The sequence below is a fragment of the Salvelinus alpinus genome, chromosome 22, assembly GCF_045679555.1.
Source record: "Salvelinus alpinus chromosome 22, SLU_Salpinus.1, whole genome shotgun sequence".
In the NCBI taxonomy this organism is placed as follows: Eukaryota; Metazoa; Chordata; class Actinopteri; order Salmoniformes; family Salmonidae; genus Salvelinus; species Salvelinus alpinus.
Genome location: NC_092107.1, coordinates 50,534,326 through 50,561,435, shown reverse-complemented (window position 1 = coordinate 50,561,435; position 27,110 = coordinate 50,534,326). Strand labels below are relative to the sequence as shown.

Below are 27,110 nucleotides of genomic sequence, written 5' to 3'. Positions count from 1 at the left end.
CCCATCCATGACATCACCCCATTAGAACACAGACCCATCCATGACATCACCCCATTAGAACACAGACCCATCCATGACATCACCCCATTAGAACACAGACCCATCCATGACATCACCCCATTAGAACACAGACCCATCCATGACATCACCCCATTAGAACACAGACCCATCCATGACATCACCCCATTAGAACACAGACCCATCCATGACATCACCCCATTAGAACACAGACCCATCCATGACATCACCCCATTAGAACACAGACCCATCTATATGGTCAGATTAACATAGAATGGTACCGGAGTAGTTGGCTGATGTTTTACGGTCTCCTAACCAATTGTGCTATTGTTAACGGATGAGCTCCGATCAAGACTATCCGACCAACGGGACATTTAAAAGCTGTAATATCTTATGTTTCACCGAGTCGTGGCTGAACGACGACATTTATAACATACAGCTGGCTGGGTTTTCGGTGAATCGGCAAGACAGAACAGCTGCCTTCGGTAAGATAAGGGGGTAGTGGTCTGTGTCTATTTGTCAATAACAGCTGGTGCACAAAATCTAATATTAAGGAAGTCTCTAGGTTTTTCTCGCCTGAGGTAGAGTATCTCATGATAAGCTGTAGATAACACAATTTACCAAGAGACGCGTAACAAAGCTCTCCCTCGCCCTCCATTTGGTAAATCTGACCACAATTCTATCCTCCTGATTCCTGCTTACGAGAAAAAACTAAAGCAGGAAGTACCAGTGACACACTCAATAAGGAAGTGGTCAGATGACACAGATGCTAAGCTACAGGACTGTTTTGTTAGTACAGACTGGAATATGTTCCGGGATTTTTCCAATGGCATAGACTACACCACATCAGTCACTGGCTTCATCAATAAGTGCATTCAAGATCACGTCCCAACAGTGATCGTACGTACATACCCCAACCAGAAGCCATGGATTACAGGCAACATCCGCACTGAGCTAAAGGGTAGAGCTGCCGTTTCTGACGAACCACCAAACAGGCAACGTGTCAACACAGAAGGCCCAAAAAATTGCCAAAGACTCCAGCCACCCTAGTCATACTGTTCTCTCTGTTACTGCACGGCAAGCGGTATTGGAGTGCAAGTCTAGGTCCATAAGACTCCTGAACAGCTTCTACCCCCAAGCCATAAGACTCCTGAACAACTAATCAAATGGCTACCCGGACTATTTGCATTGTCCCCCCCCCACCCGCCTTTTTACGCTGCTGCTACTCTGTTTATTATCTATGCATAGTCCCTTTACCTCTACCTACATGTACATATATTTTTTTTTATTTAACCTTTATTTAACTAGGCAAGTCAGTCAAGAACAAATTCTTATTTACAATGAAGGCCAACACATATAACCTCATTACTAACCGGTGCCCCCGCACATTGACTCTGTACCAGTACCCCCTGTATATAGCCTCCACATTGACTCTGTACTGGTACCCCCTGTATATAGCCTCCACATTGACTCTGTACCGGTACCCCCTGTATATAGCCTCCACATTGACTCTGTACCGGTACCCCCTGTATATAGCCTCCACATTGACTCTGTACCAGTACCCCTGTATATAGCCTCACTATTGTTATTTTATTGTTGCTCTTTAATTATTTGTTATTTTTCTATTTTTTTATTATTTAAACTTTTTTTAAATTTTTATTATTATTTCAGGTTTAGTAATTACTTTTAACACTTTTTTATTTTCTTAAAACTGCATTGTTGATTAAGGGCTTTAAGTGAGCATTTCACTGTAAGGTATTTGGCGAATGTGACAAATAGCATCACATACAACAGTGGTTGTTAATCCTGGTCCCGGAAACCCAAAGGGCTGTTCTCTGTTGTTTTCGCCCTCGCAGTACACTCCGTATACCACTAATCAACTCACCACCAAGCCATTGATCATGTTAATCAGACGCGGTACTGCAAAGGCAAGAACAACCATGTACAGCCCTTTGGGTCGCCAGGACCAGAATTAAGAACCACACACATACAGTAACAAATGGAACCCAGTAGGATTGGTTGAGGGTCTCCTCACCTGTGTTTGTAGCGAGACCAGACCAGGGGTCTGCTGTGTTGACATCATCTGACCCAGACCTGACCCAATCACCTGGATCATCCCCAGGCTCCTCCCTCCCATCTGGCCAATCAGGCCTTCAGGCTTTGACTGGAAGAGCAGTAGAAACAAAATAATCATGTTTTATTACATATTTATCCGATTTAACTTTTAATCCAGGTATGTCAGTTAACTTCTTGTCAATAGGGGGGCGCTGTTTTCACTTTGGAAAAAATCGTGCCCAATTTAAACGCCCTCGTACTCTGTTCTAGATCATACAATATGCATATTATTATTACTATTGGATAGAAAACACTGAAGTTTCTAAAACGGTTTGAATTATATCTGTGAGTAAAACAGAACTCATTTTGCAGCAAACTTCCATACAGGAAGTGAAAAATCTGAAAACGAGGCTCTGTTGTTTCAGGGCCTGCCTATTCAACTGGCTTTTATTTATCGATATGTATGCACTTCATACGCCTTCCACTAGATGTCAACAGGCAGTGGAAGGTGGAATGGGGTGTCTAGCTTGATCTGAGGCCGAACAAGAGCTTTTGGAGTGGCAGGTCAGGAATTTTCTTTGTCTTCGACGGCGCGCGAGGGACCTCGACATTGTCTTCTGAAAAGCGTTCGGTATACACGGCGAATATCTCCGGCTCTGATTTTATTTGATACATATGATAATAACATCATAAAGTAGTTTTTTTCAACCGAGTTATCAGTTTATTCAACGTTTATTGGGACTTTTGGAGTTTTCCGTTAGAGAGTTTTTCGCCTAGAGAGGATGGGAATGTTAGGAACCTTGGCTAGCATTGTGGCGCGAATTCGACAGAAGAAATGGACATTCTAAAACCAAACAACGATTTATTCTGGACCAAGGACTCCTTGTACAACATTCTGATGGAAGCTCAGCAAAAGTAAGAAAACATTTATGATGTTATTTCGTATTTCTGTGTAATATGTTGATACCTATTCTCTGCCGTGTTGGTGAGCGCTGTCTCACAATAACCCAAGCTGTACGTTATGGTAAAGTTATTTTTTTAAATCTAACACAGCGGTTGCATTAAGAACCAGTGTATCTTTCATTTGCCATACAACAAGTATTTTTATGTAAAATTTTTGATGAGTTCTTTGGTCAGATTAGGTGAGTGTCCAAAATATCTCCGGACATTCTGGGGAAATGTTGCTACGTATTCACAATGTATAACCACGATTTGCAGCTCTAAATATGCACATTTTCGAACAAAACATAAATGTATTGTATAACATGATGTTATAAGACTGTCATCTGATGAAGTTGTCCAAAGGTTAGTGATTAATTTTATATATATTGCTGGTTTTTGCGAAAGCTACCTTTGCGGTGAATAAATGCATTTGTGTGTTTGGCTATTGTGGTAAGCTAATATAATTCTATATTGTGTTTTAGCTGTAAAACACTTTAAAAAAAATTCGGAAATATTGGCTGGATTCACAAGATGTTTATCTTTCATTTGCTGTACACCATGTATTTTTCATAAATGTTTTATGATGAGTATTTATGTATTTCACGTTGCTCTCTGTAGTTATTCTGGCTGCTTTGGTGATATTTTTGATGGTGGCTGCAATGTAAAACTATGATTTATACCTCAAATATGCACATTTTCGAACAAAACATAAATGTATTGTATAACATGTTATAAGACTGTCATCTGATGAAGTTGTTTCTTGGTTAGTGACTAATTTTATCTCTATTTTGTCGGTTTTGTGAAAGCTACCTATGCGGTGGAAACATGGTGAAAATATGCGGTTGTGTGTTTGGCTATTGTGGTTAGCTAATAGAAATACATATTGTGTTTTCGCTGTAAAACATTTTAAAAATCGGAAACGATGGCTGGATTCACAAGATGTTTATCTTTCATTTGCTGTATTGGACTTGTGATTTCATGAAAATTATATTATATGATATCCCTGTCCCGTTAGGCTAGGCTAGGCTATGCTAGTCAGCTTTTTTGATGAGGCTGATCCCGGATCCGGGAGGGTGATGAAGTAGAGGCTAACTGTCTGTCTGTCTGTCTGTCTGTCTGTCTGTCTGTCTGTCTGTCTGTCTGTCTGTCTGTCTGTCTGTCTGAGAGGTTTAAGAACAAATTCTTATTTATGTAAATTGGATGGACAATAAAAGCTTTCATTTTATTTACAAAAGGAGTCACTACTTCTATCAAAATGGTTGAAAGGAGCACGGATCGTCAGTAGGTACTACCCACCTGCACAGACTGGTGTAGGCACTGTTGACCAGGCTGGTGTCCTGACTGGTTAAAACTAGCTGGAGCCACGCCCCCTTGGTTCACCTCAACTCCACCTTGACCCTGCACTCCTGAGAACACCTGCACGTCATTGGATGCTGCAAGAGAGAAAGAGGAGTCAAACATTTCGCTGTAGATTGTGGTTTTTATGAAGAGATTCAGCAACACTTGGAGGACAATGGAATTTAAAAAAAATTGGAATTAAAATGTTTTTCTAAAAGCTTCTTTATTGCTAAAAGTAGAAGCAAAGCGTTTCGGCTTTTGGTCTTCATCAGGGTTGTTTTTGGCACCTGTTGTTTCTCTCTGACCTGTTGCAGGAGTCTTGACCAGCACAGACGCCTGCTGTGAGCTGAACTGGGCCTGTTGGGGGATGAGCAGAGCAGGCACATCCTGCTGTGAGCTGAACTGGGCCTGTTGGGGGATGAGCAGAGCAGGCACATCCTGCTGTGAGCCGAACTGGGCCTGTTGGGGGATGAGCAGAGCAGGCACATCCTGCTGTGAGCTGAACTGGGCCTGTTGGGGGATGAGCAGAGCAGGCACATCCTGCTGTGAGCTGAACTGGGCCTGTTGGGGGATGAGCAGAGCAGGCACATCCTGCTGTGAGCTGAACTGGGCCTGTTGTTGGGGCGGAGTTTGGGGTTGGCTGTGCTGCTGTTGTTGTTGTTTGGCCTGTAGTAAAATGTTCTGTTGGACCTGCGAGTGAATAATGGACAGATAGAACAGAAATGAGTAGAAATACTTTGATAGTAACGTTTGATTGAAAAGCTGGTTTTGCTGGACTAAGACCACTCTCTCACGTCAGGCAAATAAACATGCAAGTAGAAGACAGTCGTGAAGAGGGCACGACAAAACCTATTCCCCCTCAGGAGACTGAAAAAATTTGGCATGGGTCCTCAGATCCTCAAAAAAGTTATACAGCTGCACCATCGAGAGCATCCCGACTGGTTGCATCACCGCCTGGTATGGTAACTGCTCGGCCTCCGACCGCAAAGCACTACAGATGGTAGTGCGTACGGCCCAGTACATCACTGGGGCCAAGCTTCCTGCCATTCAGGACCTCTATACCAGGCGGTGTCAGAGGAAGGCCCTAAATATTATCAAAGACTCCAGCCACCCTAGTCATAGACTGTTCTCTCTGCTACCGCACGACAAGCGGTACCGGAGCGCAAATTATTTATTTCACCTTTATGTAACCAGGTAGACTAGTTGAGAACAAGTTCTCATTTACAACTGCCACCTGGCCATTATAAAGCAAAGCAGTGCGACACAAAACAACAACACAGAGTTACACATAAACAAACATACAGTCAATAATACAGTAGAAAAAGTCTAGGTCTACCCCAAAACCATTCAACTCCTGAACATCTAGTCAAACGGCTACCCAGACTATTTGCATTTCCCCCCCTCTTTTACACCGCTGCTACTCTCTGTTGTTGTCATCTATGCATAGTCACTTCAATAACTCTACCTACATGTACATATTACCTCAACTAACCGGTGCCCCCGCACATTGACTCTGTACCGGCACCCCCCTGTATATATTGTTATTTTACTGCTGCTCTTTAATTACTTGTTACTTTTATTTCTTATTCTTATCTGTATTTTTTTGAAACTGCATTGTTGGTTAGGGGCTCATAAGTAAGTATTTCACTGTAAGGTCTACTACACCTGTTGTATTCAGCATTTCACTGTGAGGTGTACTACACCTGTTGTATTCAGCATTTCACTGTAAGGTCTACTACACCTGTTGTATTCAGCATTTCACTGTGAGGTCTACTACACCTGTTGTATTCAGCATTTCACTGTGAGGTGTACTACACCTGTTGTATTCAGCATTTCACTGTAAGGTCTACTACACCTGTTGTATTCAGCATTTCACTGTGAGGTCTACTACACCTGTTGTATTCAGCATTTCACTGTGAGGTGTACTACACCTGTTGTATTCAGCATTTCACTGTAAGGTCTACTACACCTGTTGTATTCAGCATTTGACTGTGAGGTCTACTACACCTGTTGTATTCAGCATTTCACTGTGAGGTCTACTACACCTGTTGTATTCAGCATTTCACTGTGAGGTCTACTACACCTGTTGTATTCAGCATTTCACTGTGAGGTCTACTACACCTGTTGTATTCAGCATTAAACTGTGAGGTCTACTACACCTGTTGTATTCAGCATTTCACTGTGAGGTCTACTACACCTGTTGTATTCAGCATTTCACTGTGAGGTCTACTACACCTGTTGTATTCAGCATTTCACTGTGAGGTCTACTACACCTGTTGTATTCAGCATTTCACTGTGAGGTCTACAACACCTGTTGTATAGACATTTCACTGTGAGGTCTACTACACCTGTTGTATTCAGCATTTCACTGTAAGGTCTACTACACCTGTTGTATTCAGCATTTCACTGTGAGGTCTACTACACCTGTTGTATTCAGCATTTCACTGTGAGGTCTACAACACCTGTTGTATTCAGCATTTCACTGTGAGGTCTACAACACCTGTTGTATTCAGCATTTCACTGTAAGGTCTACTACACCTGTTGTATTCAGCATTTCACTGTAAGGTCTACAACACCTGTTGTATTCAGCATTTCACTGTAAGGTCTACTACACCTGTTGTATTCAGCATTTCACTGTAAGGTCTACTACACCTGTTGTATTCAGCATTTCACTGTGAGGTCTACTACACCTGTTGTATTCAGCATTTCACTGTGAGGTCTACTACACCTGTTGTATTCAGCATTTCACTGTAAGGTCTACTACACCTGTTGTATTCAGCATTTCACTGTAAGGTCTACTACACCTGTTGTATTTAGCATTTCACTGAGGTCTACTACACCTGTTGTATTCAGCATTTCACTGTGAGGTCTACTACACCTGTTGTATTCAGCATTTCACTGTGAGGTCTACTACACCTGTTGTATTCAGCATTTCACTGTGAGGTCTACTACACCTGTTGTATTCAGCATTTCACTGTGAGGTCTACTACACCTGTTGTATTCAGCATTTCACTGTGAGGTCTACTACACCTGTTGTATTCAGCATTTCACTGTGAGGTCTACTACACCTGTTGTATTCAGCATTTCACTGTGAGGTCTACTACACCTGTTGTATTCAGCATTTCACTGTAAGGTCTACTACACCTGTTGTATTCAGCATTTCACTGTAAGGTCTACTACACCTGTTGTATTCAGCATTTCACTGTGAGGTCTACTACACCTGTTGTATTCAGCATTTCACTGTAAGGTCTACTACACCTGTTGTATTCAGCATTTCACTGTAAGGTCTACTACACCTGTTGTATTCAGCATTTCACTGTAAGGTCTACTACACCTGTTGTATTCAGCATTAAACTGTGAGGTCTACTACACCTGTTGTATTCAGCATTTCACTGTAAGGTCTACTACACCTGTTGTATTCAGCATTTCACTGTAAGGTCTACTACACCTGTTGTATTCAGCATTTCACTGTAAGGTCTACTACACCTGTTGTATTCAGCATTTCACTGTAAGGTCTACTACACCTGTTGTATTCAGCATTTCACTGTAAGGTCTACTACACCTGTTGTATTCAGCATTAAACTGTGAGGTCTACTACACCTGTTGTATTCAGCATTTCACTGTAAGGTCTACTACACCTGTTGTATTCAGCATTTCACTGTAAGGTCTACTACACCTGTTGTATTCAGCATTAAACTGTGAGGTCTACTACACCTGTTGTATTCAGCATTTCACTGTGAGGTCTACTACACCTGTTGTATTCAGCATTAAACTGTGAGGTCTACTACACCTGTTGTATTCAGCATTTCACTGTGAGGTCTACTACACCTGTTGTATTCAGCATTTCACTGTAAGGTCTACTACACCTGTTGTATTCAGCATTAAACTGTGAGGTCTACTACACCTGTTGTATTCAGCATTTCACTGAGGTCTACTACACCTGTTGTATTCAGCATTTCACTGTGAGGTCTACTACACCTGTTGTATTCAGCATTTCACTGTGAGGTCTACTACACCTGTTGTATTCAGCATTTCACTGTGAGGTCTACTACACCTGTTGTATTCAGCATTTCACTGTGAGGTCTACTACACCTGTTGTATTCAGCATTTCACTGTAAGGTCTACTACACCTGTTGTATTCAGCATTAAACTGTGAGGTCTACTACACCTGTTGTATTCAGCATTTCACTGAGGTCTACTACACCTGTTGTATTCAGCATTTCACTGTGAGGTCTACTACACCTGTTGTATTCAGCATTTCACTGTAAGGTCTACTACACCTGTTGTATTCAGCATTTCACTGTAAGGTCTACTACACCTGTTGTATTCAGCATTTCACTGTAAGGTCTACTACACCTGTTGTATTCAGCATTTCACTGTGAGGTCTACTACACCTGTTGTATTCAGCATTTCACTGTAAGGTCTACTACACCTGTTGTATTCAGCATTTCACTGTGAGGTCTACTACACCTGTTCTATTCAGCATTTCACTGAGGTCTACTACACCTGTTGTATTCAGCATTTCACTGTGAGGTCTACTACACCTGTTGTATTCAGCATTTCACTGTAAGGTCTACTACACCTGTTCTATTCAGCATTTCACTGAGGTCTACTACACCTGTTGTATTCAGCATTTCACTGTGAGGTCTACTACACCTGTTGTATTCAGCATTTCACTGTGAGGTCTACTACACCTGTTGTATTCAGCATTTCACTGTGAGGTCTACTACACCTGTTGTATTCAGCATTTCACTGTAAGGTCTACTACACCTGTTGTATTCAGCATTTCACTGTAAGGTCTACTACACCTGTTGTATTCAGCATTTCACTGTGAGGTCTACTACACCTGTTGTATTCAGCATTTCACTGTGAGGTCTACTACACCTGTTGTATTCAGCATTTCACTGTGAGGTCTACTACACCTGTTGTATTCAGCATTTCACTGTGAGGTCTACTACACCTGTTGTATTCAGCATTTCACTGTAAGGTCTACTACACCTGTTGTATTCAGCATTTCACTGTGAGGTCTACTACACCTGTTGTATTCAGCATTTCACTGTGAGGTCTACTACACCTGTTGTATTCAGCATTTCACTGTAAGGTCTACCTACACCTGTTGTATTCAGCATTTCACTGTGAGGTCTACTACACCTGTTGTATTCAGCATTTCACTGTGAGGTCTACTACACCTGTTGTATTCAGCATTTCACTGTAAGGTCTACTACACCTGTTGTATTCAGCATTTCACTGTGAGGTCTACTACACCTGTTGTATTCAGCATTTCACTGTAAGGTCTACTACACCTGTTGTATTCAGCATTTCACTGTGAGGTCTACTACACCTGTTGTATTCAGCATTTCACTGTGAGGTCTACTACACCTGTTGTATTCAGCATTTCACTGTAAGGTCTACTACACCTGTTGTATTCAGCATTTCACTGTGAGGTCTACTACACCTGTTGTATTCAGCATTTCACTGTAAGGTCTACTACACCTGTTGTATTCAGCATTTCACTGTGAGGTCTACTACACCTGTTGTATTCAGCATTTCACTGTGAGGTCTACTACACCTGTTGTATTCAGCATTTCACTGTGAGGTCTACTACACCTGTTGTATTCAGCATTTCACTGTGAGGTCTACCTACACCTGTTGTATTCAGCATTTCACTGTGAGGTCTACTACACCTGTTGTATTCAGCATTTCACTGTAAGGTCTACTACACCTGTTGTATTCAGCATTTCACTGTGAGGTCTACTACACCTGTTGTATTCAGCATTTCACTGTGAGGTCTACTACACCTGTTGTATTCAGCATTTCACTGTGAGGTCTACCTACACCTGTTGTATTCAGCATTTCACTGTGAGGTCTACCTACACCTGTTGTATTCAGCATTTCACTGTGAGGTCTACTACACCTGTTGTATTCAGCATTTCACTGTGAGGTCTACTACACCTGTTGTATTCAGCATTTCACTGTGAGGTCTACTACACCTGTTGTATTCAGCATTTCACTGTAAGGTCTACTACACCTGTTGTATTCAGCATTTCACTGTAAGGTCTACTACACCTGTTGTATTCAGCATTTCACTGTAAGGTCTACTACACCTGTTGTATTCAGCATTTCACTGTGAGGTCTACTACACCTGTTGTATTCAGCATTTCACTGTAAGGTCTACTACACCTGTTGTATTCAGCATTTCACTGTGAGGTCTACTACACCTGTTGTATTCAGCATTTCACTGTAAGGTCTACTACACCTGTTGTATTCAGCATTTCACTGTGAGGTCTACTACACCTGTTGTATTCAGCATTTCACTGTGAGGTCTACTACACCTGTTGTATTCAGCATTTCACTGTAAGGTCTACTACACCTGTTGTATTCAGCATTTCACTGTGAGGTCTACTACACCTGTTGTATTCAGCATTTCACTGTGAGGTCTACTACACCTGTTGTATTCAGCATTAAACTGTGAGGTCTACACCTGTTGTATTCGACGCATGTGACAAATAAACTGTGATTTGATAAGATGTGATAACTTAAAATTAACAACCAATCAAAACATCTGAGGAGTGAGAGAAGTGTTAGGGTGCGTCCCTTCACACCTGGTGTAGTTTCTGTTGTGGAGAGGACTGAGCGATTGGCTGAGCGATGGACAGAGCCTGGAGCTGCAGTGGGACCTGGGTCTTCACCACTCCACCGCCGGGGGCCCCCACCTCGGGCACCGTGAACCCTGCAGGAGGGCCCTGGAGAGTCTGGGGGGGTTTGGGGGAACAGGTGGGAGGGGGGACGTCAGGTTGGTAGAGAGCAGGCTGGGAGGGGGGCCGGGACTGGATGTGCTGCTGCTGTTGTTGGGCAGGCTGGGGGGAGCCAGGGATCTGGTTGTGGATAATGAACATTGGGGGAAGAGATGATGGGGTGCAGGAGCGGACGGGGGTCTGTGGCTGGGAGGGGGTGCGGGACTGGCCATGGTGGTGGGGGGACTGCAGGGGGAAGGGGGAGGGCTGAGGGCTGTCCGACAGAGGGGGAGCAGTGTGGGAGGCCAGGGGTTGGGAGGGGGACAGGCTCTGGAGCTTCAACTGCTGTCCAGCCGCCTGGGGCATCTAGGGTTAGAGGTCAAAACAGACAGGAAACACGTCAGACACAGAGGTACCAAATAATACCAGACTTTAAGAAAATAAAACATGTGAAAACAGCATTATAACATCATCAAGGAGGAGCAGAGAGGAGTGAGGACAGAGGAGGTGAGGAGAGCAGCGAGGAGCAGAGGAGGAGGAGAGCAGCGAGGAGCAGAGGAAGAGGAGAGCAGCGAGGAGCAGAGGAGGAAAGAGGACAGAGTAGGTGAGGAGAGCAGCGAGGAGCAGAGGAGGAGGAGAGAAGAGAGCAGAGAGAGGACAGGAGAGCAGCGAGTAGCAGAGGAGGAGGAGAGGCAGGTACAGGACATCAGGCAGAAAACAGCACACATGATCAACTTTCAGAGAGAACAGGTTGTGAGGACCACACAGAAACCCTGCCAGTCAGTTTCTACAGGAACACTAGGGGCTGGTTTTATACTCCTTCACTACTGCCCATGGAAAAGAACAAGTCCGTCCTCCAACCTGAAACACAACACAAGGTGTAGCATTCTGCTGGCCTGCGAGAGACAGTTGAAAGGGGGAGAGATGATCTTGTGTTATTATGCTGAGGGGAACCAGTGGACACGGGGCGGGGGTTCTGGGAATAGAAGGGGGTGGGCATCTTGGTTTGGGGCAAAACCCAGTTGTTGCATGAGAGGGGTAGAGAGACTGAAGCAAAGAGGGGTGGAGGAGGGAGAAAGAGCAGGAGGAGGGGAGAGGGCAGGATGAGAGAGGAGAGAGAGCAGGAGGAAGGGAGAGGGCAGGATGAGAGAGGAGAAAAGAACAGGAGGAGGGGGGAGAAAGAGCAGGAGGAGGGGAGAGGGCAGGATGAGAGAGGAGAGAGAGCAGGAGGAAGGGAGAGGGCAGGATGAGAGAGGAGAAAAGAACAGGAGGAGGGGGGAGAAAGAGCAGGAGGAGGGGATAGGGCAGGATGAGAGAGGAGAGAGAGCAGGAGGAAGGGAGAGGGCAGGATGAGAGAGGAGAAAAGAACAGGAGGAGGGGGGAGAAAGAGCAGGAGGAGGGGATAGGGCAGGATGAGAGAGGAGAGAGAGCAGGAGGAAGGGAGAGGGCAGGATGAGAGAGGAGAAAAGAACAGGAGGAGGGGGGAGAAAGAGCAGGAGGAGGGGATAGGGCAGGATGAGAGAGGAGAGAGAGCAGGAGGAAGGGAGAGGGCAGGATGAGAGAGGAGAAAAGAACAGGAGGAGGGGGAGAAAGAGCAGGAGGAGGGGATAGGGCAGGATGAGAGAGGAGAGAGAGCAGGAGGAAGGGAGAGGGCAGGATGAGAGAGGAGAAAAGAACAGGAGGAGGGGGGAGAAAGAGCAGGAGGAGGGGAGAAAGAGCAGGAGGGGGGAGAAAGAGCAGGAGGAGGGGGAGATGGCAGGAGGAGGGGGCAGGAGGGGGGAGAAAGAGCAGGAGGAGGGGAGAGTGCAGGATGAGAGAGGAGAGAGAGCAGGAGGAAGGGAGAGGGCAGGATGAGAGAGGAGAAAAGAGCAGGAGGAGGGGGGAGAAAAGAGCAGGAGTAGAGGGCAGGAGGGGGGAGAGCAGGAGGGGGGAGAAAGAGCAGGAGGAGGGGGAGATGGCAGGAGGAGAGGGCAGGAGGGGAGAGAAAGAGCAGGAGGAGGGGAGAGGGCAGGAGGGGGGAGAAAGAGCAGGAGGGGGGAGAAAGAGCAGGAGGGGGGAGAAAGAGCAGGAGGAGGGAGAGAGGGCAGGATGAGAGAGGAGGAGAGGGCAGGATGAGAGAGGAGGAGAGGGCAGGAGGGGAGAGAAAGAGCAGGAGGAGGGGAGAGAAAGAGCAGGAGGAGGGGAGAGAAAGAGCAGGAGGAGGGGAGAGAGAGCAGGATGAGAGAGGAGTAGAGGGCAGGAGGGGGGAGAGAGAGCAGGAGGGGGGAGAGAGCAGGATGAGAGAGAAGGAGAGGGCAGGAGGGGGGAGAGAGAGCAGGATGATGTGTCACGGACTCGATGGAGTGAGTGGATAGGTGAGAGAGAGAAAAGGGGTGAGAGAAAATGGTTGAGAGAGAGGGGTAAGTCAGTTTACTAGATGGTCATGCCATGCAAAGAGAAGAGACTGAGACAGGTCTAGATATGACAGGTCGAGATATGACAGGTCTAGTATTCTACGATGAGATATGACAGGTCTAGTATTATGAGACGCGACAGGTGTAGTATTATGAGACGCGACAGGTGTAGTATTATGAGACGCGACAGGTCTAGTATTATGAGACACGACAGGTGTAGTATTATGAGACGCGACAGGTGTAGTATTATGAGACGCGACAGGTCTAGTATTATGAGACGCGACAGGTGTAGTATTATGAGACGCGACAGGTGTAGTATTATGAGACGCGACAGGTGTAGTATTATGAGACGCGACAGGTGTAGTATTATGAGACGCGACAGGTGTAGTATTATGAGACGCGACAGGTGTAGTATTATGAGACGCGACAGGTGTAGTATTATGAGACGCGACAGGTGTAGTATTATGAGACGCGACAGGTGTAGTATTATGAGACGCGACAGGTGTAGTATTATGAGACGCGACAGGTGTAGTATTATGAGACGCGACAGGTGTAGTATTATGAGACGCGACAGGTGTAGTATTATGAGACGCGACAGGTGTAGTATTATGAGACGCGACAGGTGTAGTATTATGAGACGCGACAGGTGTAGTATTATGAGACGCGACAGGTGTAGTATTATGAGACGCGACAGGTGTAGTATTATGAGACGCGACAGGTGTAGTATTATGAGACGCGACAGGTGTAGTATTATGAGACGCGACAGGTGTAGTATTATGAGACGCGACAGGTGTAGTATTATGAGACGCGACAGGTGTAGTATTATGAGACGCGACAGGTGTAGTATTATGAGACGCGACAGGTGTAGTATTATGAGACGCGACAGGTGTAGTATTATGAGACGCGACAGGTGTAGTATTATGAGACGCGACAGGTGTAGTATTATGAGACGCGACAGGTGTAGTATTATGAGACGCGACAGGTGTAGTATTATGAGACGCGACAGGTGTAGTATTATGAGACGCGACAGGTGTAGTATTATGAGACGCGACAGGTGTAGTATTATGAGACGCGACAGGTGTAGTATTATGAGACGCGACAGGTGTAGTATTATGAGACGCGACAGGTGTAGTATTATGAGACGCGACAGGTGTAGTATTATGAGACGCGACAGGTGTAGTATTATGAGACGCGACAGGTGTAGTATTATGAGACGCGACAGGTGTAGTATTATGAGACGCGACAGGTGTAGTATTATGAGACGCGACAGGTGTAGTATTATGAGACGCGACAGGTGTAGTATTATGAGACGCGACAGGTGTAGTATTATGAGACGCGACAGGTGTAGTATTATGAGACGCGACAGGTGTAGTATTATGAGACGCGACAGGTGTAGTATTATGAGACGCGACAGGTCTAGTATTCTACGATGAGACGCGACAGGTGTAGTATTATGAGACGCGACAGGTGTAGTATTATGAGACGCGACAGGTGTAGTATTATGAGACGCGACAGGTGTAGTATTATGAGACGCGACAGGTGTAGTATTATGAGACGCGACAGGTGTAGTATTATGAGACGCGACAGGTGTAGTATTATGAGACGCGACAGGTGTAGTATTATGAGACGCGACAGGTGTAGTATTATGAGACGCGACAGGTGTAGTATTATGAGACGCGACAGGTGTAGTATTATGAGACGCGACAGGTGTAGTATTATGAGACGCGACAGGTGTAGTATTATGAGACGCGACAGGTGTAGTATTATGAGACGCGACAGGTGTAGTATTATGAGACGCGACAGGTGTAGTATTATGAGACGCGACAGGTGTAGTATTATGAGACGCGACAGGTGTAGTATTATGAGACGCGACAGGTGTAGTATTATGAGACGCGACAGGTGTAGTATTATGAGACGCGACAGGTGTAGTATTATGAGACGCGACAGGTGTAGTATTATGAGACGCGACAGGTCTAGTATTATGAGACGCGACAGGTGTAGTATTATGAGACGCGACAGGTGTAGTATTATGAGACGCGACAGGTGTAGTATTATGAGACGCGACAGGTGTAGTATTATGAGACGCGACAGGTGTAGTATTATGAGACGCGACAGGTGTAGTATTATGAGACGCGACAGGTGTAGTATTATGAGACGCGACAGGTGTAGTATTATGAGACGCGACAGGTGTAGTATTATGAGACGCGACAGGTGTAGTATTATGAGACGCGACAGGTGTAGTATTATGAGATGCGACAGGTCTAGTATTCTACGATGAGATATGACAGGTGTAGTATTATGAGACGCGACAGGTGTAGTATTATGAGACGCGACAGGTGTAGTATTATGAGACGCGACAGGTGTAGTATTATGAGACGCGACAGGTGTAGTATTATGAGACGCGACAGGTGTAGTATTATGAGACGCGACAGGTGTAGTATTATGAGACGCGACAGGTGTAGTATTATGAGACGCGACAGGTCTAGTATTCTACGATGAGACGCGACAGGTGTAGTATTATGAGACGCGACAGGTGTAGTATTATGAGACGCGACAGGTGTAGTATTATGAGACGCGACAGGTGTAGTATTATGAGACGCGACAGGTGTAGTATTATGAGACGCGACAGGTGTAGTATTATGAGACGCGACAGGTGTAGTATTATGAGACGCGACAGGTGTAGTATTATGAGACGCGACAGGTGTAGTATTATGAGACGCGACAGGTGTAGTATTATGAGACGCGACAGGTGTAGTATTATGAGACGCGACAGGTCTAGTATTATGAGACGCGACAGGTGTAGTATTATGAGACGCGACAGGTGTAGTATTATGAGACGCGACAGGTGTAGTATTATGAGACGCGACAGGTGTAGTATTATGAGACGCGACAGGTGTAGTATTATGAGACGCGACAGGTGTAGTATTATGAGACGCGACAGGTGTAGTATTATGAGACGCGACAGGTGTAGTATTATGAGACGCGACAGGTGTAGTATTATGAGACGCGACAGGTGTAGTATTATGAGACGCGACAGGTGTAGTATTATGAGACGCGACAGGTGTAGTATTATGAGACGCGACAGGTGTAGTATTATGAGACGCGACAGGTGTAGTATTATGAGACGCGACAGGTCTAGTATTCTACGATGAGACGCGACAGGTGTAGTATTATGAGACGCGACAGGTGTAGTATTATGAGACGCGACAGGTGTAGTATTATGAGACGCGACAGGTGTAGTATTATGAGACGCGACAGGTGTAGTATTATGAGACGCGACAGGTGTAGTATTATGAGACGCGACAGGTCTAGTATTATGAGACGCGACAGGTGTAGTATTATGAGACGCGACAGGTGTAGTATTATGAGACGCGACAGGTGTAGTATTATGAGACGCGACAGGTGTAGTATTATGAGACGCGACAGGTGTAGTATTATGAGACGCGACAGGTGTAGTATTATGAGACGCGACAGGTCTAGTATTATGAGACGCGACAGGTGTAGTATTATGAGACGCGACAGGTGTAGTATTATGAGACGCGACAGGTGTAGTATTATGAGACGCGACAGGTGTAGTATTATGAGACGCGACAGGTGTAGTATTATGAGACGCGACAGGTGTAGTATTATGAGACGCGACAGGTGTAGTATTATGAGACGCGACAGGTGTAGTATTATGAGACGCGACAGGTGTAGTATTATGAGACGCGACAGGTGTAGTATTATGAGACGCGACAGGTGTAGTATTATGAGACGCGACAGGTGTAGTATTATGAGACGCGACAGGTGTAGTATTATGAGACGCGACAGGTGTAGTATTATGAGACGCGACAGGTGTAGTATTATGAGACGCGACAGGTGTAGTATTATGAGACGCGACAGGTGTAGTATTATGAGACGCGACAGGTGTAGTATTATGAGACGCGACAGGTCTAGTATTATGAGACGCGACAGGTGTAGTATTATGAGACGCGACAGGTGTAGTATTATGAGACGCGACAGGTGTAGTATTATGAGACGCGACAGGTGTAGTATTATGAGACGCGACAGGTGTAGTATTATGAGACGCGACAGGTGTAGTATTATGAGACGCGACAGGTGTAGTATTATGAGACGCGACAGGTGTAGTATTATGAGACGCGACAGGTGTAGTATTATGAGACGCGACAGGTGTAGTATTATGAGACGCGACAGGTGTAGTATTATGAGACGCGACAGGTGTAGTATTATGAGACGCGACAGGTGTAGTATTATGAGACGCGACAGGTGTAGTATTATGAGACGCGACAGGTGTAGTATTATGAGACGCGACAGGTGTAGTATTATGAGACGCGACAGGTGTAGTATTATGAGACGCGACAGGTGTAGTATTATGAGACGCGACAGGTGTAGTATTATGAGACGCGACAGGTGTAGTATTATGAGACGCGACAGGTGTAGTATTATGAGACGCGACAGGTCTAGTATTATGAGACGCGACAGGTGTAGTATTATGAGACGCGACAGGTGTAGTATTATGAGACGCGACAGGTGTAGTATTATGAGACGCGACAGGTGTAGTATTATGAGACGCGACAGGTGTAGTATTATGAGACGCGACAGGTGTAGTATTATGAGACGCGACAGGTGTAGTATTATGAGACGCGACAGGTGTAGTATTATGAGACGCGACAGGTGTAGTATTATGAGACGCGACAGGTGTAGTATTATGAGACGCGACAGGTGTAGTATTATGAGACGCGACAGGTGTAGTATTATGAGACGCGACAGGTGTAGTATTATGAGACGCGACAGGTGTAGTATTATGAGACGCGACAGGTGTAGTATTATGAGACGCGACAGGTGTAGTATTATGAGACGCGACAGGTGTAGTATTATGAGACGCGACAGGTGTAGTATTATGAGACGCGACAGGTGTAGTATTCTACGATGAGACGCGACAGGTGTAGTATTATGAGACGCGACAGGTGTAGTATTATGAGACGCGACAGGTGTAGTATTATGAGACGCGACAGGTGTAGTATTATGAGACGCGACAGGTGTAGTATTATGAGACGCGACAGGTGTAGTATTATGAGACGCGACAGGTGTAGTATTATGAGACGCGACAGGTGTAGTATTATGAGACGCGACAGGTGTAGTATTATGAGACGCGACAGGTGTAGTATTATGAGACGCGACAGGTGTAGTATTATGAGACGCGACAGGTGTAGTATTATGAGACGCGACAGGTGTAGTATTATGAGACGCGACAGGTGTAGTATCTCGATGAGACGCGACAGGTGTAGTATTATGAGACGCGACAGGTCTAGTATTACTGAGACGCGACAGGTGTAGTATTATGAGACGCGACAGGTGTAGTATTATGAGACGCGACAGGTGTAGTATTATGAGACGCGACAGGTGTAGTATTATGAGACGCGACAGGTGTAGTATTATGAGACGCGACAGGTGTAGTATTATGAGACGCGACAGGTGTAGTATTATGAGACGCGACAGGTGTAGTATTATGAGACGCGACAGGTGTAGTATTATGAGACGCGACAGGTGTAGTATTATGAGACGCGACAGGTGTAGTATTATGAGACGCGACAGGTGTAGTATTATGAGACGCGACAGGTGTAGTATTATGAGACGCGACAGGTGTAGTATTATGAGACGCGACAGGTGTAGTATTATGAGACGCGACAGGTGTAGTATTATGAGACGCGACAGGTGTAGTATTATGAGACGCGACAGGTGTAGTATTATGAGATGCGACAGGTGTAGTATTATGAGACGCGACAGGTGTAGTATTATGAGACGCGACAGGTGTAGTATTATGAGACGCGACAGGTGTAGTATTATGAGACGCGACAGGTGTAGTATTATGAGACGCGACAGGTGTAGTATTATGAGACGCGACAGGTGTAGTATTATGAGACGCGACAGGTGTAGTATTATGAGACGCGACAGGTGTAGTATTATGAGACGCGACAGGTGTAGTATTATGAGACGCGACAGGTGTAGTATTATGAGACGCGACAGGTGTAGTATTATGAGACGCGACAGGTGTAGTATTATGAGACGCGACAGGTCTAGTATTCTACGATGAGACGCGACAGGTGTAGTATTATGAGACGCGACAGGTCTAGTATTATGAGACGCAACAGGTGTAGTATTATGAGACGCGACAGGTCTAGTATTATGAGACGCAACAGGTGTAGTATTATGAGACGCGACAGGTGTAGTATTATGAGACGCGACAGGTGTAGTATTATGAGACGCGACAGGTGTAGTATTATGAGACGCGACAGGTGTAGTATTATGAGACGCGACAGGTGTAGTATTATGAGACGCGACAGGTGTAGTATTATGAGACGCGACAGGTGTAGTATTATGAGACGCGACAGGTGTAGTATTATGAGACGCGACAGGTGTAGTATTATGAGACGCGACAGGTGTAGTATTATGAGACGCGACAGGTGTAGTATTATGAGACGCGACAGGTGTAGTATTATGAGACGCGACAGGTGTAGTATTATGAGACGCGACAGGTGTAGTATTATGAGACGCGACAGGTGTAGTATTATGAGACGCGACAGGTGTAGTATTATGAGGCAGCGACAGGTGTAGTATTATGAGACGCGACAGGTGTAGTATTATGAGACGCGACAGGTGTAGTATTATGAGACGCGACAGGTCTAGTATTATGAGACGCGACAGGTGTAGTATTATGAGACGCGACAGGTGTAGTATTATGAGACGCGACAGGTGTAGTATTATGAGACGCGACAGGTGTAGTATTATGAGACGCGACAGGTGTAGTATTATGAGACGTGACAGGTGTAGTATTATGAGACGCGACAGGTGTAGTATTATGAGACGCGACAGGTGTAGTATTATGAGACGCGACAGGTCTAGTATTATGAGACGCGACAGGTGTAGTATTATGAGACGCGACAGGTGTAGTATTATGAGACGCGACAGGTGTAGTATTATGAGACACGACAGGTGTAGTATTATGAGACACGACAGGTGTAGTATTATGAGACACGACAGGTGTAGTATTATGAGACACGACAGGTGTAGTATTATGAGACACGACAGGTGTAGTATTATGAGACACGACAGGTGTAGTATTATGAGACGCGACAGGTGTAGTATTATGAGACGCGACAGGTGTAGTATTATGAGACACGACAGGTGTAGTATTCTGAGATACGACAGGTGTAGTATTCTGAGATACGACAGGTGTAGTATTCTGAGATACGACAGGTGTAGTATTCTGAGATACGACAGGTGTAGTATTCTGAGATACGACAGGTGTAGTATTATGAGATACGACAGGTGTAGTATTATGAGATACGACAGGTGTAGTATTATGAGATACGACAGGTGTAGTATTATGAGATATGACAGGTGTAGTATTATGAGATATGACAGGTGTAGTATTATGAGACGCGACAGGTGTAGTATTATGAGACGCGACAGGTGTAGTATTATGAGACGCGACAGGTGTAGTATTATGAGACGCGACAGGTGTAGTATTATGAGACGCGACAGGTGTAGTATTATGAGACACGACAGGTGTAGTATTATGAGACACGACAGGTGTAGTATTATGAGACACGACAGGTGTAGTATTATGAGACACGACAGGTGTAGTATTATGAGACACGACAGGTGTAGTATTATGAGACACGACAGGTGTAGTATTATGAGACACGACAGGTGTAGTATTATGAGACGCGACAGGTGTAGTATTATGAGACGCGACAGGTGTAGTATTATGAGACACGACAGGTGTAGTATTATGAGATACGACAGGTGTAGTATTCTGAGATACGACAGGTGTAGTATTCTGAGATACGACAGGTGTAGTATTCTGAGATACGACAGGTGTAGTATTCTGAGATACGACAGGTGTAGTATTCTGAGATACGACAGGTGTAGTATTCTGAGATACGACAGGTGTAGTATTATGAGATACGACAGGTGTAGTATTATGAGATACGACAGGTGTAGTATTATGAGATACGACAGGTGTAGTATTATGAGATACGACAGGTGTAGTATTATGAGATACGACAGGTGTAGTATTATGAGATACGACAGGTGTAGTATTATGAGATATGACAGGTGTAGTATTATGAGATATGACAGGTGTAGTATTCTACCTTCCCATACATGAGTAGTGATGTCACATTCAGGAACACATGCATGTTTGATAATATATTTATCTCTAGATTGTTTATAATAATACAGGAAAAGTTTCTACATCTACTATGCGTCCACAACCATAGTATGTACAACCCACTATAATCCATACTCAGCCATGCATGTCCATGACTGGAGAGGGTGAGACAGAGACAGCAACCTCTGACACATGGGCAGTGACAGTAAGAAAAGGGCTTTTTACATAGAAAGCAGGGCTGGAAACCCACTTCAGACCCAAACACAAGCGGCAGAGACGTGAGGGTGAATAGATAAACAAAGTGAGAGTTATGACAACAGACTGGTGATTTAGAGGAAACAAATTGTGCAGAGAGAGAGAGAGAGTGGGAGAGAGAGAGAGAGAGTGAGTGAGTGAGTGAGAGAGTGAGAGGGTGAGAGAGAGTGAGAGAGTGAGAGAGAGTGAGAGAGAGAGAGAGAGAGAGAGAGAGAGAGAGTGGGAGAGTGGGAGAGAGAGAGAGTGGGAGAGAGAGAGAGAGAGAGTGAGAGAGACAGAGAGAGAGAGAGTGAGAGAGTGAGAGAGAGAGGGTGAGAGAGAGTGAGAGAGTGAGAGAGAGTGAGAGACAGAGAGAGTGAGAGAGAGAGAGAGAGAGAGAGAGAGAGAGAGAGAGAGAGAGAGAGAGAGAGAGAGAGAGAGAGAGAGAGAGAGAGAGAGAGAGAGAGAGAGAGAGAGAGAGAGAGAGAGAGAGAGAGAGTGAGAGAGACAGAGAGAGAGAGTGAGAGAGTGAGAGAGAGTGAGAGGGTGAGAGAGTGAGAGGCAGACAATGTCCTAACAGAGTGGCAGTGGCAGCAACAGGGGGTGGGGCTTAGCATTAAGGGGCGTATTGTCTACCTGGTTTACCACTGCTGCCTCAGCTAATTGGCTGTCAAGACCCGAGGGTGTGTGGCCAGAGCTGCTGTTGCTGCTGACGATAACGGACGCTGGCACGCCCACTGAGAGAGAGGGGGCGGGGTCATTCTCTGTCTGTCGCTGGTCCTGACATGGGCACATTAACGATTCAGGAAGAGAGGGAGGAGAGAGAGGGATGAGGGAGGGAGAGAGAGATGAGGGAGTGAGAGAGAGATGAGGGAGAGAGAGAGGGATGAGGGAGGGAGAGAGAGGGATGAGGGAGGGAGAGAGAGGGATGAGGGAGGGAGGGAGGAGGAGGAGATGGGGAGTAAAATAGGAAACCAGAGGTAGGTAGGTCAGACCAGGGTACCATTGGAATCAGTCTATCATCCATGATGCATCACTCTGTTATCTAGTTGGCCAATGTTAACTGTTCACTTCAGATCAACAACAATGTCAACAGAGACAGGAGTGGTAGAGGAGAAGAGAAGAGGTAGAGGAGGAGAGAAGCGGCAGAGAGGAAAGCGGTAGAGGAGAGGTGGAGAGTTCTAGAGGACAGGTAGAGAGGACAGGTAGAGAGTAGCGGTGGAGGTAGAGGACAGGTATAGAGGACAGGTAGAGAGGTAAAGAGGAGAGGTAGAGAGTAGGGGTGGAGGTAGAGAGGACAGGTATAGAGGACAGGTAGAGAGGTAAAGAGGAGAGGTAGAGAGTAGGGCTGTTGCGGTGACAGTATTCCTGCCATACCGGCAGTCATGAGTCCAGACCACATTCAAATTATACGTGACCGTCGAACCACTGCAATCTCCTCTTATGCACTCTGGACATACGTTGGTAGTACTAACGACCATCAGGTCCTAATGGCCTGGTACTCAGGGCTCTATAACGACCATCAGGTCCTAATGGCCTGGTACTCAGGGCTCTATAACGACCATCAGGTCCTAATGGCCTGGTACTCAGGGCTCTATAACGACCATCAGGTCCTAATGGCCTGGTACTCAGGGCTCTAACGACCATCAGGCCCTAATGGCCTGGTACTCAGGGCTCTAACGACCATCAGTTCCTAATGGCCTGGTACTCAGCTCTAACGACCATCAGGTCACTAATGGCCTGGTACTCAGGGCTCTAACGACCATCAGGTCCTAATGGCCTGGTACTCAGGTAACGACCATCAGGTCCTAATGGCCTGGTACTCAGGGCTCTAACGACCATCAGTTCCTAATGGCCTGGTACTCAGGGCTCTAAGGACCAACAGGCCCTAATGGCCTGGTACTCAGGGCTCTACTGCCCCTCAAACCACTCTGACAAGGCACCTAAAGGACTCTCAGACCGTGAGAAACAAGATTCTCTGGTCAGATGAAACCAAGATTGAACTCTTTGGCCTGAATGCCAAGCGTCACGTCTGGAGGAAACCTGGCACCATCTCTATGGTGAAGCATGGTGGTGGCAGCATCATGCTGCGGGGATGTTTTTCAGCAGCAGGAACTGGGAGACTAGTCAGGATCGAGGGAAAGATGAACGGGGCAAAGTACAGAGAGATCCTTGATGAAAACCTGCTCCAGAGCGCTCAGGACCTCAGAAGGTTCACCTTCCAACAGGACAATGACCCTAAGCACACAGCCAAGACAACACAGGAGTGGCTTTGGGACAAGTCTGTGAATGTCCTTGAGTGGCCCAACCAGAGCCCGGACTTGAACCTGATCGAACATTTCTGGAGACCTGAAAACAGCTGTGCAGCAACGCTCCCCATCCAACCTGACAGAGCTTGAGAGGATCTGCAGAGAAGAATGGGAGAAACTCCCTAAATACAGGTGTGCCAAGCTTGTAGCGTCATACCAAAGGAGAATCGAGGCTGTAATCGCTGCCAAAGGTGCTTCAACAAAGTACTGAGTAAAGAGTCCGAATATTTATGTAAATGTAATATTTTAGTTTTAATAAATTCGATTCTTTCCCCTATAAAATTCTGTTTTTGCTTTGTCATTATGGGGTATTGTGATGTCATTACGGGGTACTGTGATGTCATTACGGGGTACTGTGATGCGGTACTGTGATGTCATTATGCGGTACTGTGATGTCATTATGCGGTATTGTGTGTAGATTGATGAGGAAAAACATTAATGTAATCCATTTTAGAATTAAGCTGTAACGTAACAAAATGTGTAAAAACAGAAGGGGTCTGAACACTTTCAGAATGCGCTCCGTTACTATTGATGTTCTGGAACAAGATTTCACTTGGTTTCCCCAAATGAAGCACTAGGGGGCAGCAGGGTTGGAGTGCCCATACACAGTTTGGGCGGGATATATCACCTGTCCCGCAGCAAAATAACGCGAGTAGCCATCCAGACATGAGAGAAAAACCTACCTGAGGGAAAGTGGCCTCCATTCACTATTCGAGTGCATAATCTATTTTTCTTCTTGACCCTGTTCCTGCCCATTTGATACGTCGGCCATTTTAAATCACAACTAAATTGTACATATTAGGTAAAAGACAATATTCAACTGAGAATAGTCTGATGGGTGAAAATATGATGACGTGATGAGAGAACAGCTTGTGCAGCCTGAGGCGAGGAACAGAGAGTAAACTTACTGAAATCATCAATAGTCTGTAGTCCCACCATGCAGCCGATATATCTAACTTCCTGAAATCATCAATAGTCTGTAGTCCCACCATGCAGCCGATATATCTAACTTCCTGAAATCATCAATAGTCTGTAGTCCCACCATGCAGCCGATATATCTAACTTACTAAAATCATCAATAGTCTGTAGTCCCACCATGCAGCCGATATATCATATCAAGTCTACAGTCTATATCATAGCCAGATAACATACAGTATCTAGTCTGATAAATGAACAAGTCTATATCATAGCCAGATAACATACAGTATCTAGTCTGCTAAATGAACAAGTCTACAGTCTATATCATAGCCAGATAACATACAGTATCTAGTCTGATAAATGAACAAGTCTATATCATAGCCAGATAACATACAGTATCTAGTCTGATAAATGAACAAGTCTATATCATAGCCAGATAACATACAGTATCTAGTCTGATAAATGAACAAGTCTACAGTCTATATCATAGCCAGATAACATATAGTATCTAGTCTGCTAAATGAACAAGCCTACAGTCTATATCATAGCCAGATAACATACAGTATCTAGTCTGATAAATGAACAAGCCTACAGTCTATATCATAGCCAGATAACATACAGTATCTAGTCTGCTAAATGAACAAGCCTACAGTCTATATCATAGCCAGATAACATATAGTATCTAGTCTGCTAAATGAACAAGCCTACAGTCTATATCATAGCCAGATAACATACAGTATCTAGTCTGATAAATGAACAAGTCTACAGTCTATATCATAGCCAGATAACATATAGTATCTAGTCTGATAAATGAACAAGTCTACAGTCTATATCATAGCCAGATAACATACAGTAGGACTCATATTCTGTTCTTCTGAAATACATTTTTTCCATCATGTTTCTTTTGACCTAAAATAAATAATGTATTTTATTGTGACGGTGTTTTTAGATTCATTAGACTTTATTTAGATGGAGATACCCAAGGTGCAGCTTGTTCGGGTTACGGCCTGGAGAGGCTCAACGGGTCTGTTAATTAACGGTCAATTACCAATAAACCGGCTGACAACATGTCATAACTGTCACCGCCCAAGTAGAGGGGTAGAGAAGGAGAGGTAGAGAGGTGAGGTAGAGAGGAGAGGTAGAGAGGTGGTGAGGTAGTGAGGTAGAGAGGTGGTGAGGTAGAGAGGTGGTGAGGTAGAGAGGTAGAGAGGTAGAGAGGTAGAGAGGTGAGGTAGAGAGGTGAGGTAGAGAGGTGAGGTAGAGAGGTGAGGTAGAGAGGTGAGGTAGAGAGGTGAGGTAGAGAGGTGAGGTAGAGAGGTGAGGTAGAGAGGTGAGGTAGAGAGGTGAGGTAGAGAGGTGAGGTAGAGAGGTGAGGTAGAGAGGTGGTGAGGTAGAGAGGTGGTGAGGTAGAGAGGTAGTGAGGAGGTGAGGTAGAGAGGTAGAGAGGTGAGGTAGAGAGGTAAGGTAGAGAGGTAAGGTAGAGAGGTAAGGTAGAGAGGTAGAGAGGTAGAGAGGTAGTGAGGTAGAGAGGTGGTGAGGTAGAGAGGTGGTGAGGTAGAGAGGTGGTGAGGTAGAGAGAGGGTGAGGTGGTGAGGTGGTGAGGTAGAGAGGTGGTGAGGTAGAGAGGTGGTGAGGTAGAGAGGTAGTGAGGTAGTGAGGTGGTGAGGTGGTGAGGTAGAGAGGTGGTGAGGTAGAGAGGTGGTGAGGTAGAGAGGTGGTGAGGTAGAGAGGTAGAGAGGTGGTGAGGTAGTGAGGTAGAGAGGTAGAGAGGTGGTGAGGTAGAGAGGTGGTGAGGTAGAGAGGTGGTGAGGTAGAGAGGTGGTGAGGTAGAGAGAGGGTGAGGTGGTGAGGTGGTGAGGTAGAGAGGTGGTGAGGTAGAGAGGTGGTGAGGTAGAGAGGTAGTGAGGTAGAGAGGTGGTGAGGTAGAGAGGTGGTGAGGTAGAGAGGTGGTGAGGTAGAGAGGTAGAGAGGTGGTGAGGTAGTGAGGTAGAGA

At 45.4% G+C, this 27,110-nt stretch overlaps 1 protein-coding gene across 4 annotated transcripts in view; it reads right to left on the bottom strand.

The window, feature by feature from the left end:
• bicra (BRD4 interacting chromatin remodeling complex associated protein) overlaps positions 1-27,110 on the bottom strand; it is an 81,194-nt gene that overhangs the window by 34,557 nt on the left and 19,527 nt on the right. For 2 of the 4 annotated variants that reach the window (XM_071360254.1, XM_071360256.1), the window contains 5 exons: positions 22,527-22,670; positions 10,956-11,453; positions 4,641-5,043; positions 4,312-4,448; positions 2,054-2,182 (listed from right to left, as the gene is read on the bottom strand). In XM_071360254.1, coding sequence (XP_071216355.1) covers positions 2,054-2,182; positions 4,312-4,448; positions 4,641-5,043; positions 10,956-11,453; positions 22,527-22,670 — 1,311 coding nt within the window. The remainder of the gene's footprint in view (positions 1-2,053; positions 2,183-4,311; positions 4,449-4,640; positions 5,044-10,955; positions 11,454-22,526; positions 22,671-27,110) is intronic. The other 2 variants (XM_071360255.1, XM_071360257.1) reach the window with 2 other exon arrangements.